This window comes from Symphalangus syndactylus, chromosome 12 (assembly GCF_028878055.3).
Source record: "Symphalangus syndactylus isolate Jambi chromosome 12, NHGRI_mSymSyn1-v2.1_pri, whole genome shotgun sequence".
Classification (NCBI taxonomy): domain Eukaryota; kingdom Metazoa; phylum Chordata; class Mammalia; order Primates; family Hylobatidae; genus Symphalangus; species Symphalangus syndactylus.
The window spans coordinates 38,372,121-38,394,470 of NC_072441.2; the positions used below are offsets into that span (position 1 = coordinate 38,372,121).

Consider the following 22,350-nt stretch of genomic DNA (forward strand, 5'->3'; position numbering starts at 1 on the left):
AAGCGTGAGCCACCATGCCTGACTGGTGTCAACTATCATTTACTGAACACTCCTATTTGTAGTTTCTATGACTTAGTGGGCAGGATACTCTAAGAAGAGAGTATTCCTAGCTTAAGTTTCAAATCTAACAAGCCATCAGATCTCAAAGTTTCTGGTCTCTCATATCTACATAAATTTTATTTCCTTAATCAAGATTTTCTATATTTAAACCCTTTAAAATGCAGCATATTCTTATTTCACTCTCATTAACAGATTGTATCATTATTATGTGTTTATGTGAATATTTGCTTAACATCTAACTCTACCATTAGATTATATTTCCTTGTGGGGAGGGACTTCATTTTATTCATCATTGTATTTATAACCAGTGCCTCACAAGGTGCTTTGCACTAGAGGTATTTAAATATTCACTGAACAAATTAGATCATGAATGATAATGGAAAAAATAGGCATTTTCTTCCAAAGTACTACTATAATTTGCTGTTAAGATTCTTGGGATCAGCAGCTAAATTTGAAGAGGTTTTGGTCATCAGAGTTCTATTTAGTATGACTTTTGGCATATTAAAATTAATTTACTGATCATTAAGTAGCTTTCCTCAAACGGAAGAAAATGAACAACTCTCATAATTTTTTGTTCTTTTTCATGATATGTAAATGTACAAAATGTCAATCATAGAATCCCAGCTTGGAAGGGACTTTCTAAGTAATTTAGGTCAATTTCTAAAATCCTTCTAATATTTTATTATTTTAAACAAATATTTATTAATGTTTTTCTATATACAAAACTAGAAAAAGAACTAGATACAGATCTTGCCTTCGAAGAGTGCTTAGTGTAGTGATGAAGATTAAAATATATAAAATAAATAAATAAAATACCATATTTTATATATTCAAAAGAAAAGGAGATTACTTCCAGCAGGGGAAGAGGGGAAGTACAAAACTTTGAGAAAGAAGCAATATTTCAATTTGGATCCTAAAAGAAAAATATTTGTTCTTGCAAAGATGAAGGGTGAGAAAAGCTTTCTGAGCAGAGAAAATAGGTTAAGCACAGAAGTAGAAATGCAGACAACTCAGAAATAATAAATAGTACTTTTTTTAATGGAGCATTGAAAGGAAATAGTGGGGAGCAAGTTATAAAGTCGTTTGTTGAAGGTCTTGAATGCCAGATTAGTAGTTTGGATTTTTTCTTGAAACCATGGAGTTTTTGACGAAGAGTGACATGATCAGAGCCTTCAGTAAAATTAATTGGGCCTCACTGAGAAGGATGGATTGAAGTGAGGAGGCAGGAATTTCAGTAAGAAAGTTTTACAGTGGTTCCGGCAAGAGATAATAAGGGCCTAAGGAACAAGCTGCCTCTCATATTTCATCTATGACCATTTTCTCCTTGGTTTCATACTTCAGCTAAAAAAATCTTCCTTTGGTTCTCAAATATGGCAGACTCATTTCTGATTTTTGGTCCTTGCACTTGTCTAGAAATCACTTCTCCCTGATTTTCACATAGCTGGCTGTTTCTTTTCATAATTCAGGACTTAGCTCAAGTATTATCTTTACTAAAAGGCCTTCCCTGACCAACTAGTTTTTAGACATTCTTTCTTCAAGTTACTCTTTATTACATCACTCTGTTTTCATAAAACATGTATCACCATCCTAAATTGGGTTTATTTATTTATTTAATATCTGCTTTCCCAAGTAGAATGTAACTTCCATGAAAGCAGAAATTTTGCCTTATTTATCATTGTATCCATACCATGTAGAACACTGCCTTGACAGATAGTATGCCTTCAGTATTTGTGTTTTGTTTTGTGTTTTGTTTTGTTTTGTTTTGTTTTGTTTTGTTTTGTTTTGTTTTTGAGACAGAGTCTCCCTCTGTTGCCCAGGCTGGAGTGCAGTGGTGCACTCTCAGCTCACTGCAGCCTCCACCTTCCAGGTTCAAGTGATTCTGCTGCCTCAGCCTCCCGAGTAGCTGGGGGAGCCACCACACCTGGCTAGTTTTTGTATTTTTAGTAGAGATGGGGTTTCACCATGTTGGCCAGGCTGGCCTCGAACTCCTGACCTCAAGTAATCTGCCTGCCTTGGCCTCCCAAAATGCTGGGATTACAGGCGTGAGCCACCACGCCCAGTCCCCCAATATTTGTTAAATAAATAAATAACAAATGAACTCTATGGGTTGAATATGTAGGAAATAAAATAAAGTTTACTAAGTGGGACTCTGGGGTCAGATGACCTGGTTTTGAATCCCAACTTGGAAATTTCCTAGGTATACAATCTTTACTAAGTGTAAAGCACTTAAAATAGTGCCAGGGACATAGTAAGTCCATGTAAGTGACAGGCATAGTTATTATTAATAAATGAATACAATTTCTATTATGTTTGATACAGTGAATAAAAGTAACATATTCTACATTTCTAGAATCTAGCCATAGTTACTAGCTTTTAAATTTGATTTTTATATTTGCCACAAATACATGCCTTCTGCAAAAAAAGTAGAGGTAAAAAATAATTGAAAAAAATGTAGCAAAAGCTTTAATTTTTTCTCATTACTTATTTCTAGGTGAAGGAAAAGCAAGAATCAGAACTGAAACTCAAATCATTTGCTCCTCCATATGTATGTAATGTGACATTTTAAACTTATGCTAGTTGTTAACTTAGAGCACTGCTTTTAATTACAAACTAACTTTTAAATTTTCCTATATGTTTTAGGCTCTTCAACCAGAATTATATTTGCTTCCTGTAATAGACCATTTAGGAAATGTTTATTCACCATCATCAACAGTTATTTTAGATGAGCGGCAGACTAATAATGGTATTAATGAAGCTGATGGAACAATCCACAGACCAATTAGTGTAACTTTGTTCAAGGAGGAACCTGGAAGAGATCGCAGTTTGTTAGAAAACACTTTGAAAGAGCTTCCTAACAAGAATCAGGAAGAAGGTGATTTTAAACTGGAATGGGAAAAAGAAAGAGGCTATTATAGTACATTTTAGCAGTCAAGTCTGTAAGCAAACCCTGAGCAAACCTAGCCTTACAAATACAGGCAGTATAAAAAGAAAGCTACAATTCCACTTGGGGATTTCTAAAAAAATATTTTTGCCAGATGGGAGGAAAAGAAAACAATTTAAGTACTATGTTAAAATAAAAACAAAATCAAAATAGTTACAGCACTTAAATGAACATTACCACCTTTACTTCTTTTTTAATAAAACTGTTTTAGATAAAAGTAAAGCTACAGGGGAAGGGAAAGGAAAGATGACTGCATAAAACATTGGTATTACTCAGAGACCAGAAGGATCAGGAAAACAGTATCAAACCAAGACAACAACAAAAAAAAACTTTAATGTTGGGGAACATACGTATTTCAGAGAATTTTAAAATTTTTATCTGATTACACCTATCAATTTACTAATAATTACTAATAACTCAATTCTTCAAAAGTGATAGGGGCCAGGAGTGGTGGCTTATACCTGTAATAAGCACTTTAAGAGGCCAAGGTGGGTGGATCACTTGAGCCCAGGAGTTTGAGACCAGCTTGGGCAACATGGCAAGACCCTGTCTCTACGAAAAAACACAAAAGTTAGCCAGGTGTGGTGGCACACGCCTGTAGTCCCAGCTACTCAGGAGACTGAGGTGGGAGGATTGCTTTAGCCAGGGACGGGGAGGTTGCAGTGAGCTGAGATCGCACCATCACCCTTCAGTCTGGGTGACAGAGCAAGACCTTGTCTCAAAAAAAAAAAAAAGATAGGTAATTTAAAATGTTTAAATAAAAATTAAACTCATAAATACATAATAAAGCTGACTACAGTCTAAGAATCAATAGAAAAAAAGGTAATTTAAAATGTTTAAATAAAAATTAAACTCACTGAGCATCTAACTGATGTCAAGTAATAAACAGTAAATATTAAATGCACCTAAGATGAAAGCAGGTACTAACTTTGGAGAATTGTTGAGTTTAGAATAAATTTAGAATACAAGAAATGTAACTGATTAAGAACTACTATATTCTACAGCTTTAATAGATGTCTTTAGTCAACATCTGGGGGATGCATTTCATTTGTAAATGTTTAGTATATCTGCTTTTACTTCACAGTTTATTTTTTAATGTAATATGGTAAAAAAGTTAAAAGTTTAACTAATTTTTTTCCTATTGATTCTTAGACTTTAGTCAGCTTTATTTATATGCTTTAAATGAGAGGCCAGTGTGTGCTCATTTTTAAAAGTTCTAGAAACATCAGTAAGTATTAGGAAGAAAATAAGTATAAAGTATACTTTTACTAATAAATGTAAAGAAGAAAATAAAGACTGACAATAATTTTACTACTCAGAGATTACTACTACTTAGAATTCTGATGTATATTCTTCCAGTTATTATTTTTTAGTTCTTATATATAAAATATATTTTTACTTTTCAGAAATGAAGACACATACAGACTCTTAAAGCCTCTTTTATATTAAAATATAAACATTTCATATCAAAAAGTATAGATCTATGTCATTATAGAATTCCCTGTGTCATAATTTACTTCCCCAACCCTTTATTAATGTTTTTGCTATCATGTATAGTGCAATGAGCAACATTTTTTTTTTTCTTTTTGAGATGGAGTCTCGCTCTGTTGCCCAGGCTGGAGTGCAGTGGCACAATCTCGGCTTACTGCAACCTCTGTCTCCCAGGTTCAAGCAAATCTCCTGCCTCAGCCTCCCTAGTACCTGGGACTACAGGTGCGCACCATCATGTCCAGCTAATTTTTATATTTTTAGTAGAGGCGGGGTTTCACCATGTTGGCTAGGGTGGTCTCGAACTCCTGACCTCAGGTAATCCACCCACCTTGGCCTCTCAAAGTGCTAGGATTAGAGGCGTGAGCCACCGCTCCAGGCCAGAGCAACATTTTTCTAAATGCAGTTTCATGCATTTGTCCTACTACTATTTTTAGAAGTTTAACTGCTGTTTCTAAGGTAACAACCTTATAAACCTTGTATGTTTTTCTCTGGTCACGCTTCTTCTCCAGTAGAGATAACTACTACTTTGATATTTGTGGTAATTGTTTTCTTGCTTTACTTTTGCTTTCTGTATTTTGAAGCTCTGTTATTAGGTGCATGCATATTTAGGATTATTATGTCTTCTTGATAAACTGACCCCTCTATCATGTCATGTTTCTCTTTATTGCTGGTAGTAGTACTTATTTTGAATTATTTTCTTAACTGTAATTTGCGGTTTGTCTTTTTACTCTATGATTCTTTTGATCATAGGAATTCCTTATAGTATTACAACTGATATATATATATATATATATCCCTTGATAATATAGTTTAGTTATGTCTGTTTTGAATTTTATTTATGTATATCATTTTGGACTTGCTTCTCTTACTCAACATTGTAAGAGTCAACCATACCTATTTATTTTCATTGTTGTGCTATTCCATTTTATACTCATACAATTTATTTACATTACAATTTATTTGTCTATTCTATGGCTGATGGACATTTGGCTTGTTTGCAGCTTGGGACTATTACAAATATCCTGTTATGTACATTTTTGTACACAAGTCCTAAATGTGCATGTGCAAGAGAATTGGCATTGTGCATTGTTCGTGTTCATGTACATGTTCAACTTCACTAAACAACATCCATGTGTTTTCCAAAGCGATAGTACCCAGCAGCAATGTCTAAAAGTTCCTGTTGAACGATAATCTTGCTATTATGTCATATATTTTCTGTCTCCTTGTTTCTGTGCTCCACATTCTGGAAAAAATAAAGAATGAGGTAGTATAGATTTCTTCCAAATGCATTTCCAGTTATCCCAAAATATCATTCATTCTCTCCCCACTGATTTCAAATGGCACCTTTACCACACTATATATATATATATATATATATATATTCATATATATGTTCTTATACATACATGACCACTTTCTATTTATCCATTTTCTGAACTAGTACTGACATTAATATTTTTTATATATCTGGCAGGGTGATTTCCCATTCAGTATTATTATTCTTTATTGTGAGGTTCGAAATTGGATATCATATGTGAAACTGCTTTGTATCTGTAAATCACCACACCAACAAATATAAGTAATTCTTTTTGATAGTTTTGGTTTGAACTTTTATTTCCTCTGTGGTTTGTCATTTTGTTGGAAAGAAGTCCAGTTTTTAAAATTTTTTATAAATATTATAAACTCTTTGAGGACAAGGATTTATTGCTGCTTACTCAGAGTCAAATACAGTGCCTAGACCACAGTCCTGAATAAATATTTGTTGAAAATTAATAACTGTCTTAACATATCAATGAGTAAATAATATGTAATCAATTACTGTGTTCTTAGTAACTGTAATGGTACAAAAATGATAACAGATGCTATCCCTTCTGAAATGTGACATTTTAGAGAATAAATTTATAATAAATAATAAAGTTTGGGGAGAATGCTGGTAATGTTTTTTTGTTTTTTTTTTGTTTTTTTTTGAGACGGAGTCTCGCTCTGTTGCCAGGCTGCAGTGCAGTGATGCGATCTTGGCTCACTGCAACCTCCGCCTCCCGGGTTCCAGCAATTCTCCTGCCTCAGCCTCACGATAGCTGGGATTACAGGTGCCTGCCACCACACCCAGCTAATTTTTGTATGTTTAGTAGAGACGGGGCTTCTCCATGTTGGCTAGGCTGATCTCAAACTCCTGACCTCAGGTGATCCACCCGCCTCGGCCTCCCAAAGTGTTGGGATTACAGGCGTGAGCGACTGCGCCCGGCTGAAGCCTAAACTCCTTTTTTTTTTTTTTTTTAATTTTTTTTGGAGACTGAGTCTCGCTCTGTCAGCTAGGCTGGAGTGCAGTGGCACAATCTCGCCTCACCGCAACTTCCACCTCCTGGGTTCAAGCAATTCTCCTGCCTCAGCCTCCCGAGTAGCTGGGACTACAGGCACACACTGCCACACCCGGCTAATTTTTTTGTGTTTTAGCAGAGATAGGGTTTTACCGTGTTGCCCAGGCCGGTCTCAAACTCCTGAGCTCGGTCAATCCGCCCGCCTGGGACAGGCAGTCCACCCACCACGGCCTCCCAAAGTGCTAGGATTACAGGCATGAGCCACCGCGCCTGGCCAAGCCTAAGCTTCTTAAGATGGCATAGAGAACTCTTCAAATCCAGGGCTACAGTGTATGGCCATGCAGGTTGTTTACTGCCTATCTCCAGAAGGCCTCCTTCTCATAGATCGTGATATGAATGAAGCTTTCAGGATTTACTTAATATTGGGGTTAGTTCAGTAATTTTTATCTATTATTAGTAGTAGTAATACTACTATTTAATAGTATGAGGTTAGGAAAGGGAGGGAGAGAAGTACTATAAACTGGTACTTCTGGAGAGGTAGGTAGCGACTTGAACTACAAGAGCCTTGCTTACAAAGCTGAAGAGTTTAGTAGGTAATGGGAAGCAATCTGAAGTTTTTAACTTGGCATGATTGGATTTTAGTTCTAGAAAAACAGCCTAGGTGACAAGATGGAAAATAGACTTAGGGACTAGGAAAATGGCAATGGGATATAAATCAGAACTTAAAGTCAAGAAACTTCTCAGGATTGGACAGTGTGCAAGGTGCTTTACATGCATTATGCAATTTTAGAGATAAGGAAAGAGAAGTTAGAGAAATAACTTACCTAAAGTCATACATGTTATGGCCATGCCAGGACTTGAGCTCTTTTGTGTTTGACTAAAGCCCATGCTTTATAACACTGTGCTAGAGTCATACTGAACCTTTCATTATGGATAAAAATGCTCCACACATTATTAGTATTCTGCTCCTTGCACATACCGTATTCTTTGCTTAAATTCTTCCTACTCCCTTCTTTGCCACCAAACAGCTCATAGTTCAAAACTTAATTTCACAGTTATCACTCCCTTTTCTGTGACTATCATATTTTAAACATATATTTGTTGGAGTTCTCAAAACACTGAGTTCTACATTATTGTTTCTTTTTATGGGTGGGTAGGGAGAGTTGTAGTTTACTATTAGCTTTTACACAGCTGGTACATCCATTTTTTATTCATTTTGCATTATATAGATCTTTTAGACAATCTGTTTGTTTTTTTGTTTTGTTTTGTTTTGTTTGAGACAGGGTCTGTCTCCAGCCCAGGCTGGAGAGCAGTGGCACAACCTTGGCTCACTGAAGTGTCTGCCTCCTGGATTCAAGCTATTTTCCTGCCTCAGCCTCCCAAGTAGCTGGGATTACTGGTGTGCGCCACCACACCTGGCTAATTTTTGTATTTTTAGTAGAGACAACGTTTTACCATGTTGGCCAGGCTGATCTCAAACTCCTGACCTCAAATGATCCACCTGCCTCGGCCTCCCAAAGACCTGGGATTACAGATGTGAGCCGCCATACCGAGCCTCTGTTTGTTGTTCTTAAATGACAATTTCAATGCCAGGTGGGAAATAAATTGTAGCAGCCAAACAAAAACCAATATGGGCTCCAGGTTGCACAATATTTTGGCAGTATTTTTTTTTTTTTTTGAGACAGGGTCTTGCTCTGATGCCCAGGCTGGAGAGCAGTGGTGTGATCATGGCTCACTACAGCTTTGACCTTCCAGGATCAAGACATCCTCCCACCCCAGTCTCCCAAGTAGCTGGGAACACAGGCATGCACCACCATGCCTGGCTAATTTATTTTATTTTTGTAGAGATGCTGCCCAGGCTGGTCTTGAACAACTGGGCTCAAGATATCGTCCTGCCCAGCCTCCCACAGTGCTGGGTTTACAGGCATGAGCCACCATGCACAGCAACAACTCTTGTAAAATGACTTTTCAAATATCAATTTGGCTCACTTATTCTTTTCTGAATTAAAAAAATTGATTTCTCCAAGGGAAAAAAATCTGCATTAATACTGCCAGGTTCATGGATCTTTTGTTTATACAGACCATGTAGAACATTAGTGTTAATATTTCAAAGATAGACTGTGTAGTTTTCCTATATTGAGAAATTCTGTTAAAATGAAGGGAGATTTTATCAATGAAAATGTATGTGAAATAAAAATTGACATTTTATGTTCTGTATTCATACCAGCATTTTCCAGAGAAGGTTCCTCAGAGCACGGTTTCAAAAACTGCTTTGGCAAACAGTTTGTAAAGACAATTAAGGCCAACGCAGTGGCTTATGCCTGTAATTTCAGTACTTTGGGAGGCCAAGGCGGGCATATCACCTGAGGTCAGGCGTTCAAGACGAGCCTTGCCAACCTGGTGAAACCCTGTCTATACTAAAAATACAAAAATTCACTGGGCGTGGTGGCACATGCCTGTAATCCCAGCTACTTGGGAGGCTGAGGCAGGAGAATCGCTTGAACCTGGGAGGTGGAGGCTGCAGTGAACCGAGATTGCACCACTGCACTCCAGCCTGGGCAACAGAGCAAGTCTCTATCTCAAAAAAAAAAAAAAAAAGACAATTAAATTTCAGGAAACCCCCAACTTACCTACCCCCTCTTGCAGATTTAGTTGTACATGGAGACAGACAAACCCTTTAATAGGAGTGAATAGTGAATGTGTGTGTAGGGGATTGTGTTGCTGTTTAATGTTGCTTAATTCAACATTTTCCAAGCTGAATTAACCAAATAATTTTCTTTTCACATTAATATTTCATTAAATTCACTTTGGAAACTGTTGACATATCTATATAGGAAAGTTCATGGGGATTCTGAAATCTAGAATAAGATTATAGTGTATATATATAAAAACAAAAGTGTATTTTACTATTTTCTTAACATTCTGAACTTTATTTGCCATGGATGACTGTCAACATCAGCTGGGGGAAAAGCCACTGCAGAAAAAAGCCAAATTGCAAAAAATCAAATTGGAAGTTCTGAGTTGCCAAGATCATTGGAAGATTCAAATGATTGCTTTGGCACCAAAAAAAGGTAATTAGTATAGATGCTGATTCCACATGCCATAATCTAAACAATAAGAAAAAGAGTAAGATATTCAGAGTACTGTTATAAAGACTTCTACTTAAAGATATGAGTGAAATTAGTGATATTTTAATTAAAATTACCTTGATTCAGATCTTTACTGTTTTTTGCTAACATTCCTCTCCAAGATAATGAGGGATAATTCATAACTTACATTTATTTCTATTGTAGTACTTTTATCATTGGGACAACTTGATGACAGAAAAATTTCTGTCTTTGTTTCCCTTCATTAGAACTAATTATCCTGCCTCTCTTAAGTTCTTGGTTATAGGTAAACTAATCAATATGCTTGATTTTCACACTGGTATCATTTCATTCAAAATTATAGTACTTAGACAAGAGTTTTACACAGTCTTTTGAAATTAAGATAAGGGTTTTTATAAACAGTTATTCACAAAAGAACAATAAACAAATATGTTTCTAAAATTTCAAGTAATTTTATCTTGCTGTAGATATTGAACCAGAATTTAGCTATAATATAATAAAATATGATTTTATTACTCATACTAAATGTAGCTTTACACGGATTACTAATGAGTCTGAAAGAACATATGATAATGGTCTCAGGCTGACTTTGAAAATTTTCAATATTTGTGTTTACAGAGCATCAAATAAAATACATAAAATATGAAAAGTTAATATTCATGGGATCATGTTTTAATGACTTTCAAACCTGTCATTTCCTTTAAGTCAGTGTCTTTGGGAAAATGAAGATGATACAGCTATCAGTAGAAGACAGGACAATCAGGTACTATTTTAAATTTTTTGTTTAAACATAGTATTGCAACATTATAATATTTTTACTAAGATTAAACTGAAACTGCAGATTAAAATGTCTAAGTTTTCCAGAAACATACTTCTAATATCAATATAATCAATAGTAGTCCAATTTTTCTGTTTTTATAAATAAGGTAACAATATGCCCAAATGAGAAGGGGGAAAAGTTATCCACCGACACCTTTTTGGATTATCTTCTCAAAATTTATTACTCGTTTTAAAGGTACATCAAACTACACTTAACTAGCAGCTTTCATAGCTAATTTGTAATTTATTATATTAATACCTGTACTTGATTAACTTATCTCTTTAGAACAGAATTATATAGTGTGTTAAGAAGCAGTATAGTAGTAAATTGCTTATGTTATAGTTACTAGCTGTGTGACCTTGGATATGTTACCTAATTTGAATTGCACTGGTTTAAACGAGTTAATGAACACTATTCACGTTAATGAACACTATTCACGTCACCAGTTTATTCTCAAGAAATGATGGAAAGACTAGGAGAATTTTGCACATATTTGCAGGACGAATTTAGGACAGTCTTAAGAATGATAACAATACTAATTTTAATAATAGCTATCAATGAGTATCAACTACCAGGCACCATTCTGAGTATTTTACACATACTGACTCATTTAATCCCCATAAAGGAAACTCCATGAGGTAGGTTATGGTTATCATCTGTTTTACAGATGAGGAAACTGAGGCACAGAGAGGTTCCATGTCTTTCCTAGGTCATACATATAGTTAGTAAGTACTAGAGCTGGGCTTAGATCCTAAATAATGTAGACTGGCTTCAGAATTCATAGTCTTAACCATTTTAATAACTACCTACCTAAATAATACTACTAATAACATAGCAACAACCAATTAGATAGCATTTATTGAGCAAATCACTGTTCTAAATGCTTTATGTATGTTAATTCATTTAATTCAACAACTATTTGTGGAGGTACTATTATCCTTATTTTCAGATGAGAAAACTAAAACACAGAAAGTTACATTAATTTTTCCACGGTTATGTCTTTCATACTCATTGGACAAAATTCCAACCATAGTTAATAAACCACAAACTTCAAATGAGTGTTTAATTCTGCCAACAAATATACATTTTCTTGGTCCATTACTATTCTTCTAGACCACTGTGTCATACCTTCTCAAACAATCAAGACCTCCTTTCTCTTGTACTCTCAGTAATAATTTTTGTTAAACAGAGGTAATTTGAAGAGAACCACGAATCTCAAAATTTTATGTACAGAATGAGGTTGTGGTTGTGGTTCAGTTGAGATCCTCAGATACCCACCTCCTACACCATTTGTTAACACTTTATTTTTCCTGTTGCATTATTCAAAAGTCAGTTGACTCTGTAAGATCTGGGACAACTTCTAACCTCCCTTTCTGCTCAATGATTTTTTTTATCCTTATGCCAATACCACATTATCTTCATTACTGAGGGTTTATAGTAGTTATTGTTATCAGATAGCGTAAGATTTCCAAGTCAATTTTTCTTCAAGATCATTTTGGTGATTCTAGATTCTTTGTGTTTTAATATAAATTTTAGAATCAGCTTGTCAATTTCTTACCAAAAGACTACTGGAATTTTGAGTGAAATCACCGTGAATCTGTCAATCAATTTGGGAGGAAAACTTATATCCTAACTATACTGAATCTTCTAATCTATGAACACAGTATATTTCTCTATTTATGTCACTAGTTTCTTTCAGCAGTGTCTGTGCTTTTAGTGTATTGCTCTTATATCTTTTAATATTACATTTATTTTTAGATATTTGGTATTTTTGAAGCTTCTATAGAATGGTATTTTAAAATTTTTATTTTTGAATTGTTGCTAGTTTATAGAAATGTAATTGATTTCTATACATTGAACTCATCTATTGAGATTTTGCTAAATTCAATTAGTTCTATCAGGTTTTTTTTGCAGATTCTTCAGGACTTTCTACATACATATTCATGTCATCTGTGAAAAACAATAGTTTTACTCTTTCTTTCTATTTTTGTTATGAATTAAGTGTTTTTTCCTCCAGCTTCCTGAGTGTGAGAAGCTGTAATGGCAATAATAATGATGGCTTCTTGCTTTCAGCGTAGTTCTGGTGATGGCCTCAACAATGATAACTTCACTAATGGAAACATCATTTTAGGAGACCAGATCTAGAACCTGCTCCTCCAGTCTTTCTGATACACTTAATTTCCTTTATTACATTTCTTCATGCTTAAACCTGCACTGAACTGATTCAGTATTTGGTACAGAAAGTGTGATATGGGCCAACAACTTTTACAAATGAGAATCTCAGACTGGTTATTGCAAAAGGACTGCAATATTTTGTTAATTTGTGCTAGTAGAAACTTAGAAAAATATTATTGGGAATAGATTCAGAGCAGGAATGAAAGAATATAACTTTAAATTGGCTCAAGTTTAATAATATAGATACACTTATCAGAGATTCTGGATTTAATGTGCTAGCGCCAGCACTGTGAGTGGTAAAAAACATTTTGCTAAATTGAGTGAGGCTGACAGAAACCTGGACAATATGGTGGTTCATACTGAGTAAATTTAGAATGCCAAGAATTTCTTGTTTAAAAGTAGAGCAAGAAATCCAAAGACTTTGGGATATAAAAATGTTAAGAGAAGATTTATATCCACTTTTTTTTTTTTTGAGATGGAGTCTCGCTGTCTCACCCAGGCTGGAGTGCACTGGCGCGATGTCTGCTCACTGCAAGCTCTGCCTCCCGAGTTCACGCCATTCTCCTGCCTCAGCCTCCCGAGTAGTTGGGACTACAGGTGCCCGCCACCACGCCCGGCTAATTTTTTTGTATTTTTAGTAGAGACGGAGTTTCACTGTGTTAGCCAGGATGGTCTTGATCTCCTGACCTCGTGATCCGCCCGCCTCGGCCTCCCAAAGTGCTAGGATTACAGGCGTGAGTCACCGCGCCCGGCCCACTTAATTCTTTAACAAGACATTGGGGAAATATATTGGAAAGGCAACCCCAGAATTCTTTCAAAAAACCTTATAGTGGCTGTTTTGTGTCACATGGAATGAAGATGGAACTATACTTGATTTCTCTTTTTTTTTTTGAGACAGAGTCTCACTTTGTTGCCCAGGCTGGAGTGCAGTGATGCCATCTCAGCTCACTGCAACCTCTGCCGCCCAGGTTCAAGCGATTCTCCTGCCTCAGCCTCCCGAGTAGCTGGGATTATAGGCACCTGCCACCGTGCCCAGCTAATTTTTGTAGTTTTAGTAGAGACAGAGTTTCGCCATCTTGGCCAGGCTGGTCTTGGACTCCTGACCTCGTGATCCGCCTGCATCGGCCTCCCAAAGTGCTGAAATTATAGGCGTGAGCCACCACGCCCGGCCTACTTGATTTCCTTAGAGATGACAGTATCCCTGAAGAAGCCAATTTACAGCATTTTACTATATAAGAGAAAACAGTACCAGAGTGATCATAAGGATGTATGATTAAGAAATCCTTGACAACAGTTAATTGCCAAGGTGTCCCTAAGACTAATCACGATGTTCCTGAGACTGAAGTGGATAAGCATACCAGTAAGCTATTAGTCTGTATAACCAAAAATTATTTTTCGTCTTCACAAATAGACGTCTACCTTGAATAACCACATGAAGATTCACATCCCCTTATTAAATTACCAGACCTTAGCCAGTTTACATACCCAGTACTTATTGAGTGAAGGGGAGGCCAGGTATCCTTGAGGAAAAACCCTGTCACTCAGCCACAAGTATGGACTAAATTTCCTTACCTTCCTAAATTTCCTTTACCTTCCTTAAGGGGATGAGAGGTTGTTTACCCAGATGACTACAATGGAGAAAGGGAGGTACCCATACTTTTCAGGATTCATGGCAATGACTTTGATGTGATTCTGATCATGGGGGACCTGAATAACTCCATGTTCCACTAATAGGGTGGAGGTTTAGAGGGGTCAGATAATAAGTGAAGTTTTGGCTAAATCAGTCTTCTGGTGTGCTGAATGGCTTTGCAAATTCTCCCTGTAGTCATTCCCTTAATTCATGAATGCATACTTTGAAGGACTCACTCAGCAAATGGCAGAATCCTCATACTGCCTCTCTGATGCTTGCAGCATGGGCAGTAAGGAAAGTTATAGTAGAGAGGGCCAAGTGAAATATGATGGAATGGCCTATTCATTACCAAAACAGTAAACCAAAGCATTACCAACCTCCTGGAGGAATTGCGGGTTTTGTGCCATGATCAAAACTTGAAAATGGCAGAAAAGGTTATTCCTATCATAGCCACATTCAACTCACCTAGTTGGTCTGTGCAGAAGATTAATGGGCCTTGGTGTCAAGTGGTGACAATTGTAGCTGCTACTCCTTACATCATCTCTTTATTAGAACAAATTATTACAGCCTGATGCTCCTATTATGCCATTCTTAGTCTGGAAAATGCTTTTTTCTTCATCCCAATTTGCAGAGAAAACCAAAAGTAGCAAATAGGAATAGCAGTAGACCTTCACTGTTTTGCCTAACAGCTGTGTCAATTTTGGCTCCTTGTCATAATCTAGTTTATAGGCAACTTGACCATATCATGATCCCCTTGGACCTGATAAACAGGAAATACCAAATAATCTAGATACCTTAGGTAAGACATATGTTTCTTAGGGGGTAGGAGATAAGCTGCAAGAAAATTTAGGAGTCTATCAATTCAGAGAAATTTCAGGGAGCTCCATGGTCTGCAACATGTTGAGGTATCCCCTTGCCCCAGCTACCATTGAGAATGAGACAAAGCACTTTGTGGACCTTTTTTGGAATTTGTAGAGAGATTTACTGCATTAGGATGTGCTGCTCTATTTTTTATTTAAACCAAGTGAATCAGAAGCCAACTTTGAGTGGGACTTAAACAAGAGAAGGCTTGTAAGGTGATCCCAGAGGGATTGCAAGCAATGCTGCCACTTGTGGGGTTTTTGGTTTTGGTTTTGGTTTTGATTTGAGACAGGGTCTCATTCTGTTGCCCAGGCTGGAATGCAGTGGAGTGCTCACAGCTCACTGCAGCTTTGACCTCCCAGACTCAATCCATCCTCCCACCTTAGCCTCCTGAGTACCTGAGACTACAGACAAATGCCACCACAACCAGCTAATTTTTGTATTTTTTGTAGAGTTGGGGTTTCTCCGTGTTGCCCAGGCTGGTCTCCAACTCCTGGACTCAAGCAATCGGCCCTCCTCAGCCTCCCAAACTGTTGGGATTATAGGCATGAGCCACTGCACCCAGCCCACTAGTGTTTTAATGTCTGTGCAGATTATCCAGTGATGCTTGATGTATAGTAGATTGGAATGCTGAATGGAGTCTGTACAAGCCCTGGTAGGAGAATCACAGCTCTAAGCCCTTGGGTTTGGGAGCAAAGGCATACCATCTTCAGCAAATAATTGTTGTTATATTGTTGCTGGATACTTTTATTGTTTCCAAATTTTACCTATTATAAACAGCACACACAAACAAGAGAGGAATATATACTTATGTGTAGAATTGCTGGAAAATGCCTACCTATAACTTAAATAATGCCAAAATGTATTCCAAAATGATTATACAAATTTACGTTCCCACTAGGAATCCAAGACATTTCCTGTTACTCTACATTCTCAATAATACATACTGTCTTCACACTTTAAGATGTTTTGCACTCTGGTGGATGCTTAATGCTATTTAACTGTGGTTTGAATTTTTTAATTTCCCTGGTTACCCTTATATTTTATGGATCCCATTTTGATAACCATTTTGTCGGGGGGATTACCTGTTTAAGTATTTCTATTGGGTTGGCTGCCCTTTATTTCTGGTTAGTAGGAGTTTTTAATATGCTCTGGAAGATAGTCCTTTGGTGTTTATGTGTGTTGCAAATATCTTCCTCTACTTCGTGGCTTGTCTATGGTTTACCTTGCTGAATACATTAAGTATTCCATATTCTTAATTTTTTCCACATTCTCTATGTCTCAGACTGAGAATGGTATGTTAGAATCTCCTTTTATTACTGTGTTACTATTTATGCTTACACCTCCTGTGGTTTCTGCTTTATGTGTTTCTATGTTATTTGGCACAAAGTTGTTCTTATGTGAATATTATTACTTTTGCATTATGAAGCATCTTTCTTCGGCTCATTTAATGCCTTTTTGGCCTGAATTCTTCCTTACTGCATGTCAAAATACTCTGCTTTCTTTTTGTTTGCATTTATTTGATATATTCCCATTCTCGACTCCCCTCCTTTTTAACTGCCTTTCTGAGTCACTTTGTTTTAGATGTATCTCTTATGTACAGCCTAGAGTTGGGTTTTGCTTTGTAAGCTAGTCTGAAAGTCTTTTTTATTTAGTTAGATGAGTTATGTCCATTTATACAATTGATATGACTGATATGTTTAGTCTCAGATTTGTCATTTTATTTTATATTTACTGTGTGTCTTCTATTTATTTGGGTTTTTTTCATCTCGGTATTTAGAAAGATTTGTATTTTTGTTCTAATATTTATCTTTATAGTAATACACTTAAGCTAGTATTTTTGGCCCCTCTTTTTTCCTTTTTTAAAAATTTATGCTTCTGCTTTTGATTTGCTACCTCTAAAATTATGCTCTGACTCCTCCTTGTTATATTTGAGGCAATCAGAAAACTTGTTCTACTTTCACTTTTTTCCCTCCCTTTTTTTCTCGTTTATTTTCAGTTGTGTTATTTCTACTTTGTCAAACGATATAACATTTTTTGGAATTTGTAGAGAGATTTACAATTTTTTTTGTACTGTTCACTTAGTCTTATCCCCTCACTTTTGTTTTAGTCTCAGAACTATAATTAAATATGTTCAACACTTAACTGCCTGTTATTTTGCAGAAGATTTTTCAGTGATTTCTTGGTTGGATGAAGCTCAACCTATACTAGGAAAAGATCCTGAGCCCAGCATTCCCTTAGTTCTTGCACATTTAAAACTTTCTCTAGAGCAAGGATGGGTAGACTAAGGTCTGTATCATGCTTAGTAAGGCCTGTGAGCTAGGAATGTGTTTTATGTTTTTAAAGAGTTGAAAAAAAGAGGAATATATGACAGAAACTATATGTGGCCCACACATATTTATTTACTCTCTGGCCCTTTACAGAAAAACTGTGCTAATTCCCGCTCTAGAGCCTTCATACTTTACTACTTGAAGGATAGCGTGACTGGCTATAAAATCCTTGGCTTATTTCCCTTGAGTTTCTTGTAAACGTTGAACCACTGATGTCTTGCTTTATATGTTACTATTTAGAAGTGTGATGCCAGCCGGATTTTCTTTTCTTTGTAAACTGACTTGAGTATTTTTGCCTGGAAGGTCAGAGAATTCCTTTAATGTGTAATAGTTTTAGCAGGCTATATCTCAGTTGAGAATTGTAGGTCAGATTTTTCTAGGTACACAGATTTTTCTAGGTACACAGTGGGCCCTTTCAATATGAAAATCAAAAATCAGAAATTGTTTTATTTCAAATGTTTTCTAAAATTATAATTTTAAATAGATCTGTTTCATTGTTTTGTTTTGTTTTGTTTTCTTTCAGGGGCAACAATTAGTCTTATCTTAGATCTTCTTTACCTTTATTTATATGTGCCACTTTCATTCTGATCCATTTTACTCTTTTCATTATGTTTCACTTTCTTGGCTCCTTTTATTTCTATTCTATGTTTTTCTTACTATATTTTTGGTCATATATGTTCCATCTTGGAACACCTGCTAATTTATTCATTTCTGAAACAATTTCTTTTTCTTTATTTCTTGAGTTTGACCAATTTTCATTTCACACCTTCCTATTGTTCTCCATTTTTATTACAAATTTTAAAATTTCTGTTTTATAGTGTTCATTAATATCTGCAAATGCTTAATTATATTTAATCTATGTTGGGAGCATTGTGAAGTTTTTCTTTGCTTCATGGCATGTTCGTTTTGATTTTACTCCTCAGTTTTGAGGTTTTCTTCATAAGTAACTGCGTGAGTGCTAGATTATTTTATAGATGTTCATGTTTATTTGCGTTGGATTTTTCCATTATCAGTAATAACAGGTGTTCTTACAGAGGAACAGGGAGTGTTGTTTTGGTGGCTTACTGTGTTTCTTAAATCAGGAGCACCCTCTTCTGCTGCTGTAATGAAATGCAGTTTTTTGTCTTTTGGTTTTTTTAATTTTAATTTTAATTTTTTTTGAGATGGAGTCTCGCTCTCTCACCCAGGCTAGACTGCAATGGCACAATCACAGCTCCCTGCAACCTCCGCCTCCCAGGTTCAAGCAATTCTTCTGCCTCCCGAGTAGCTGGGATTACAGGCATGTGACACCACACCCGGCTAAGTTTTTAGTAGAGACGGGGTTTCACCATGTTGGCCAGGCTGGTCTTGAACTCCCGACCTCAGGTGATCTGCCTGCCTTGGCCTCCCAAGAAATGCAGTTATATATGTTTCTTTTGTTAAGTAAATGGGGTCTTTTGGGGGAAATGGGTATGTTTTCTTTGGATTCTTTCCCACTAGCTTAGTTCAGCGGAGCTCTTATCTTGGCCATTTTCTTCTTTTTTCTTACCAAACTGGCTCCCAAGGAATCTCTCCCTTCCAAAGCATTTTCTTCTCTCCCAGAAGCTATGTCTTCCCATGATTACTGCCTCTGACTCCCTGTGTTTTTCAAATCCTTTCTTTTGAATTCCTCATAGAATCTACCAGGTTTTTTTTCTTTGCTCTATTTTTCCACTTCAGGTAGAGCCCTCTCTTTCCAGGCTAACTCGTGATTGGTGTTTCCTATTATTTATGTACAGTGCTGACACATAGTCCATATCTGACTCTCTGCTCAGATGTGGGCTCCTGACCACACTCTGATCTAGTAGTCTTTATTTCCTCACTTATATGTAAAGGATTCTGTGCCCAAATTATGTTGTGGGCATAAATTTGGGTGGTTTTATTTGGCTTTTTTTATGGTAGTCTGGAAGATTTGTGGAGCAATTCTAATTTAGGTGGCTGCCATTATCCTGTGGGAACTCAACTTTATAACATAACAAAATAAATAAGCTAGAAAAATAATACAGTACTCTGCCCTTTATCTATCGTTCCAAGACCCCCCGTGGATGCCTGAAAACACAGACAGAACTCAACCCTATATATACTATATATACTGTGTTTTTTTCTGTACGTATATACCTATGACAAAGTTTACTTTAGAAAGTAGGCACAGTAAACAACAAAAACAATAACTAATAATAAAATAGAACAATTATAACAATATACTATAATAAAAGTTATGTGAATGTGGCCTCTCTCTCTCTAAAAATATCTTATTGTATTGTACCGTGGGTAACTGAAAGCACAGAAAGTGAAACTACAGATAACGGGGACTAACTGTAAGACAAACAAAATAGAAGTGAGAGCTTGATGAAGATAAAAGTGAAAACTAGTGAGGTACCGAAGCATAATTGAAAACAATTCAAGATCGATAAAGTGATAGTAGGAGAAACATCAACATAGTAAGGCTTGAGGTAATTTATCAGAAAAGGGTAGATATTAGTCTGTTCTCACACTGCTATAAAAAAATACCTGAGACTGGGTAATTTATAAAGAAAAGAGGTTTAATTGGCTCATGGTTCTGCAGGCTGTACAGGAAGCATGGCATCATCTGCTTCTGGGGAGGCCTCAGGGAGCTTTCAATCACGGTGGAAGGCAAAGGGGGAGCAAGGCTGGAGCAGGAGGAAGGGGTGGGGGAGGTGCCACACACTTTTTAAATGATCAGATCTCACAAGAACAAACTCATTATCAGGAGAACAGTATCAATGGGGAAATCTGCCCCCATGATACAATCACCTCCCACCAGGCCCCACTTCCAACACTTGGGGATTACAATTTGACATAATATTTGGATGGGGACACAGATCCAAATCATATCAGGTAGAAACACAAAAATTAGGAAAGATGAAGGCAATAGGAACACAAACACAGAGGAGATAAGATATGGTAGAATAAAATGTAAAATTATCTGCTAAAATTTTGACATGTGACAGAACTACCAATTTTCTAAGCAAATATAATCAAAATTGACTCAAGATGAAAAAAATATTAATAGGCATCTTAGAAAATATTTAAAGTTATCATAACAGGCAACTGAGACCAGAAATCTTGGAAGGAAATCATGTTTAGAAAGAAAAATAACAGATTTTTTTTTTTTATTTTAAGTTTGAAGTACTTGTATATAATGTCCAAGTAATAGAATACAGAGACCGGAATATGGGAGAGAATCTGCAGCTATAAATACAAAATTTGGAGTTCATCACCACTAAGTAAAAAGAATGCATTTCTGGTTTGCATTATCAAATACCTATGGGCAAGTGAAAAAAGAATGTGACAGTCTAGCCGATCTTACTCATTTTCATGTTTGCTTACAGATAGGTGAAAAAGAGTACATCACCCTACCAGATTACCCTTCACTTCCTTGTCAACCTGTTCTTTCTTCAGGAATAACTGATATATCTTTATTACAAACCGAAAGTAAGTATAGCGCAATCGTAAGTACAGATGATTCTGTGAGGTAAAGTAAATAATGTTAATGGGGAGTTACTGTTTAATCGGTATAGAGTTTCAGTTTGAGAAGATAAATAAGTTCTGGAGATGGGTGGTGGTGATGGTTTCACAACAATGTGAATGTTGTGCCACTGAACTGTACATTTAAAAATAGTTTAAATGTTACATTTTGTTATATAATATGTTCTACTACAATAAAAAAGTTAAATTATAGGAATTTCATTTTTATTTTTTTTAGACAGTCTGACTCTGTTGCCCAGGCTAGAGTGCAGTGGCACTCACTGCACTCTCAGCTCACTGCAACCTCCGCCTCTCGAGTTAAAGCGATTCTCCAGCCTCAGCCTCCCAAGTAGCTGGGATTACAGGCGTACACCACCATGCCTGGCTAATTTTTGCATTTTTAGTAGAGACGGGATTTCACCATGTTGGCCAGGGTGGTCTCAAACTCCTGGCCTCAAGTGATCCACCCACCTCAGCCTCCCAAAGTGCTGGGATTACAGACGTGAGCCACAGCACCTAGCCCAGGAATTTTATATTTATTACTACATATGTTTAGTCACCAACATTATTTCATTTTAAAATATATATTCTGGCCAAGCATGGTGGCTCACGCCTGTAATCCGACACTTTGGGAGGCTGAGGTGGGTGGATCACAAGGTCAGGAGTTCAAGACCAGCCTGGCCAACATGGTGAAACCCCATCTCTACTAAAAATACAAAAAAAAATTAGGCGTGTTGGCAGGTGCCTATAGTCCTAGCTGCTTAGAAGGCTGAGGCAGGAGAATCGCTTGAACCCAGGAGGTGGAGGTTGGAGTGAGCCAGTATCACGCCACTACGCTCCAGCCTGGGCAACAGAGTAAGACTCCATCTCAAAAAAATATATGTTTTATATTTTAGAATATATATGTATATATATATTCTAAAATATACATTTTCTATGTAAGATTTAAGTACAATAATTTTGAATCCCAGATAAATTTACCAAAAGAGTTAAACCAAAGAATATCAGAATAACTGCTTGAGCTTTACCTAGTTTCTACACATATATGAAATGCAGAAAAACACTATTTTATAAATCCCCTTATATATCACTCTTGGAAACTGAAATGAC

General features: G+C 36.3%; 1 protein-coding gene across 5 annotated transcripts in view; it reads left to right on the forward strand.

The window, feature by feature from the left end:
• SPATA1 (spermatogenesis associated 1) overlaps nucleotides 1-22,350 on the forward strand; it is a 69,648-nt gene that overhangs the window by 19,754 nt on the left and 27,544 nt on the right. For all 5 annotated transcript variants that reach the window (XR_010117323.1, XR_010117322.1, XR_010117324.1 and 2 more), the window contains exons 5-9: nucleotides 2,552-2,605; nucleotides 2,701-2,932; nucleotides 9,770-9,881; nucleotides 10,623-10,680; nucleotides 21,105-21,207. Coding sequence is in view for 2 of the 5 variants with exons in the window: in XM_063624203.1 (XP_063480273.1) it covers nucleotides 2,552-2,605; nucleotides 2,701-2,932; nucleotides 9,770-9,881; nucleotides 10,623-10,680; nucleotides 21,105-21,207 (559 nt within the window). In the remaining 3 variants the exon portion in view is untranslated. The remainder of the gene's footprint in view (nucleotides 1-2,551; nucleotides 2,606-2,700; nucleotides 2,933-9,769; nucleotides 9,882-10,622; nucleotides 10,681-21,104; nucleotides 21,208-22,350) is intronic.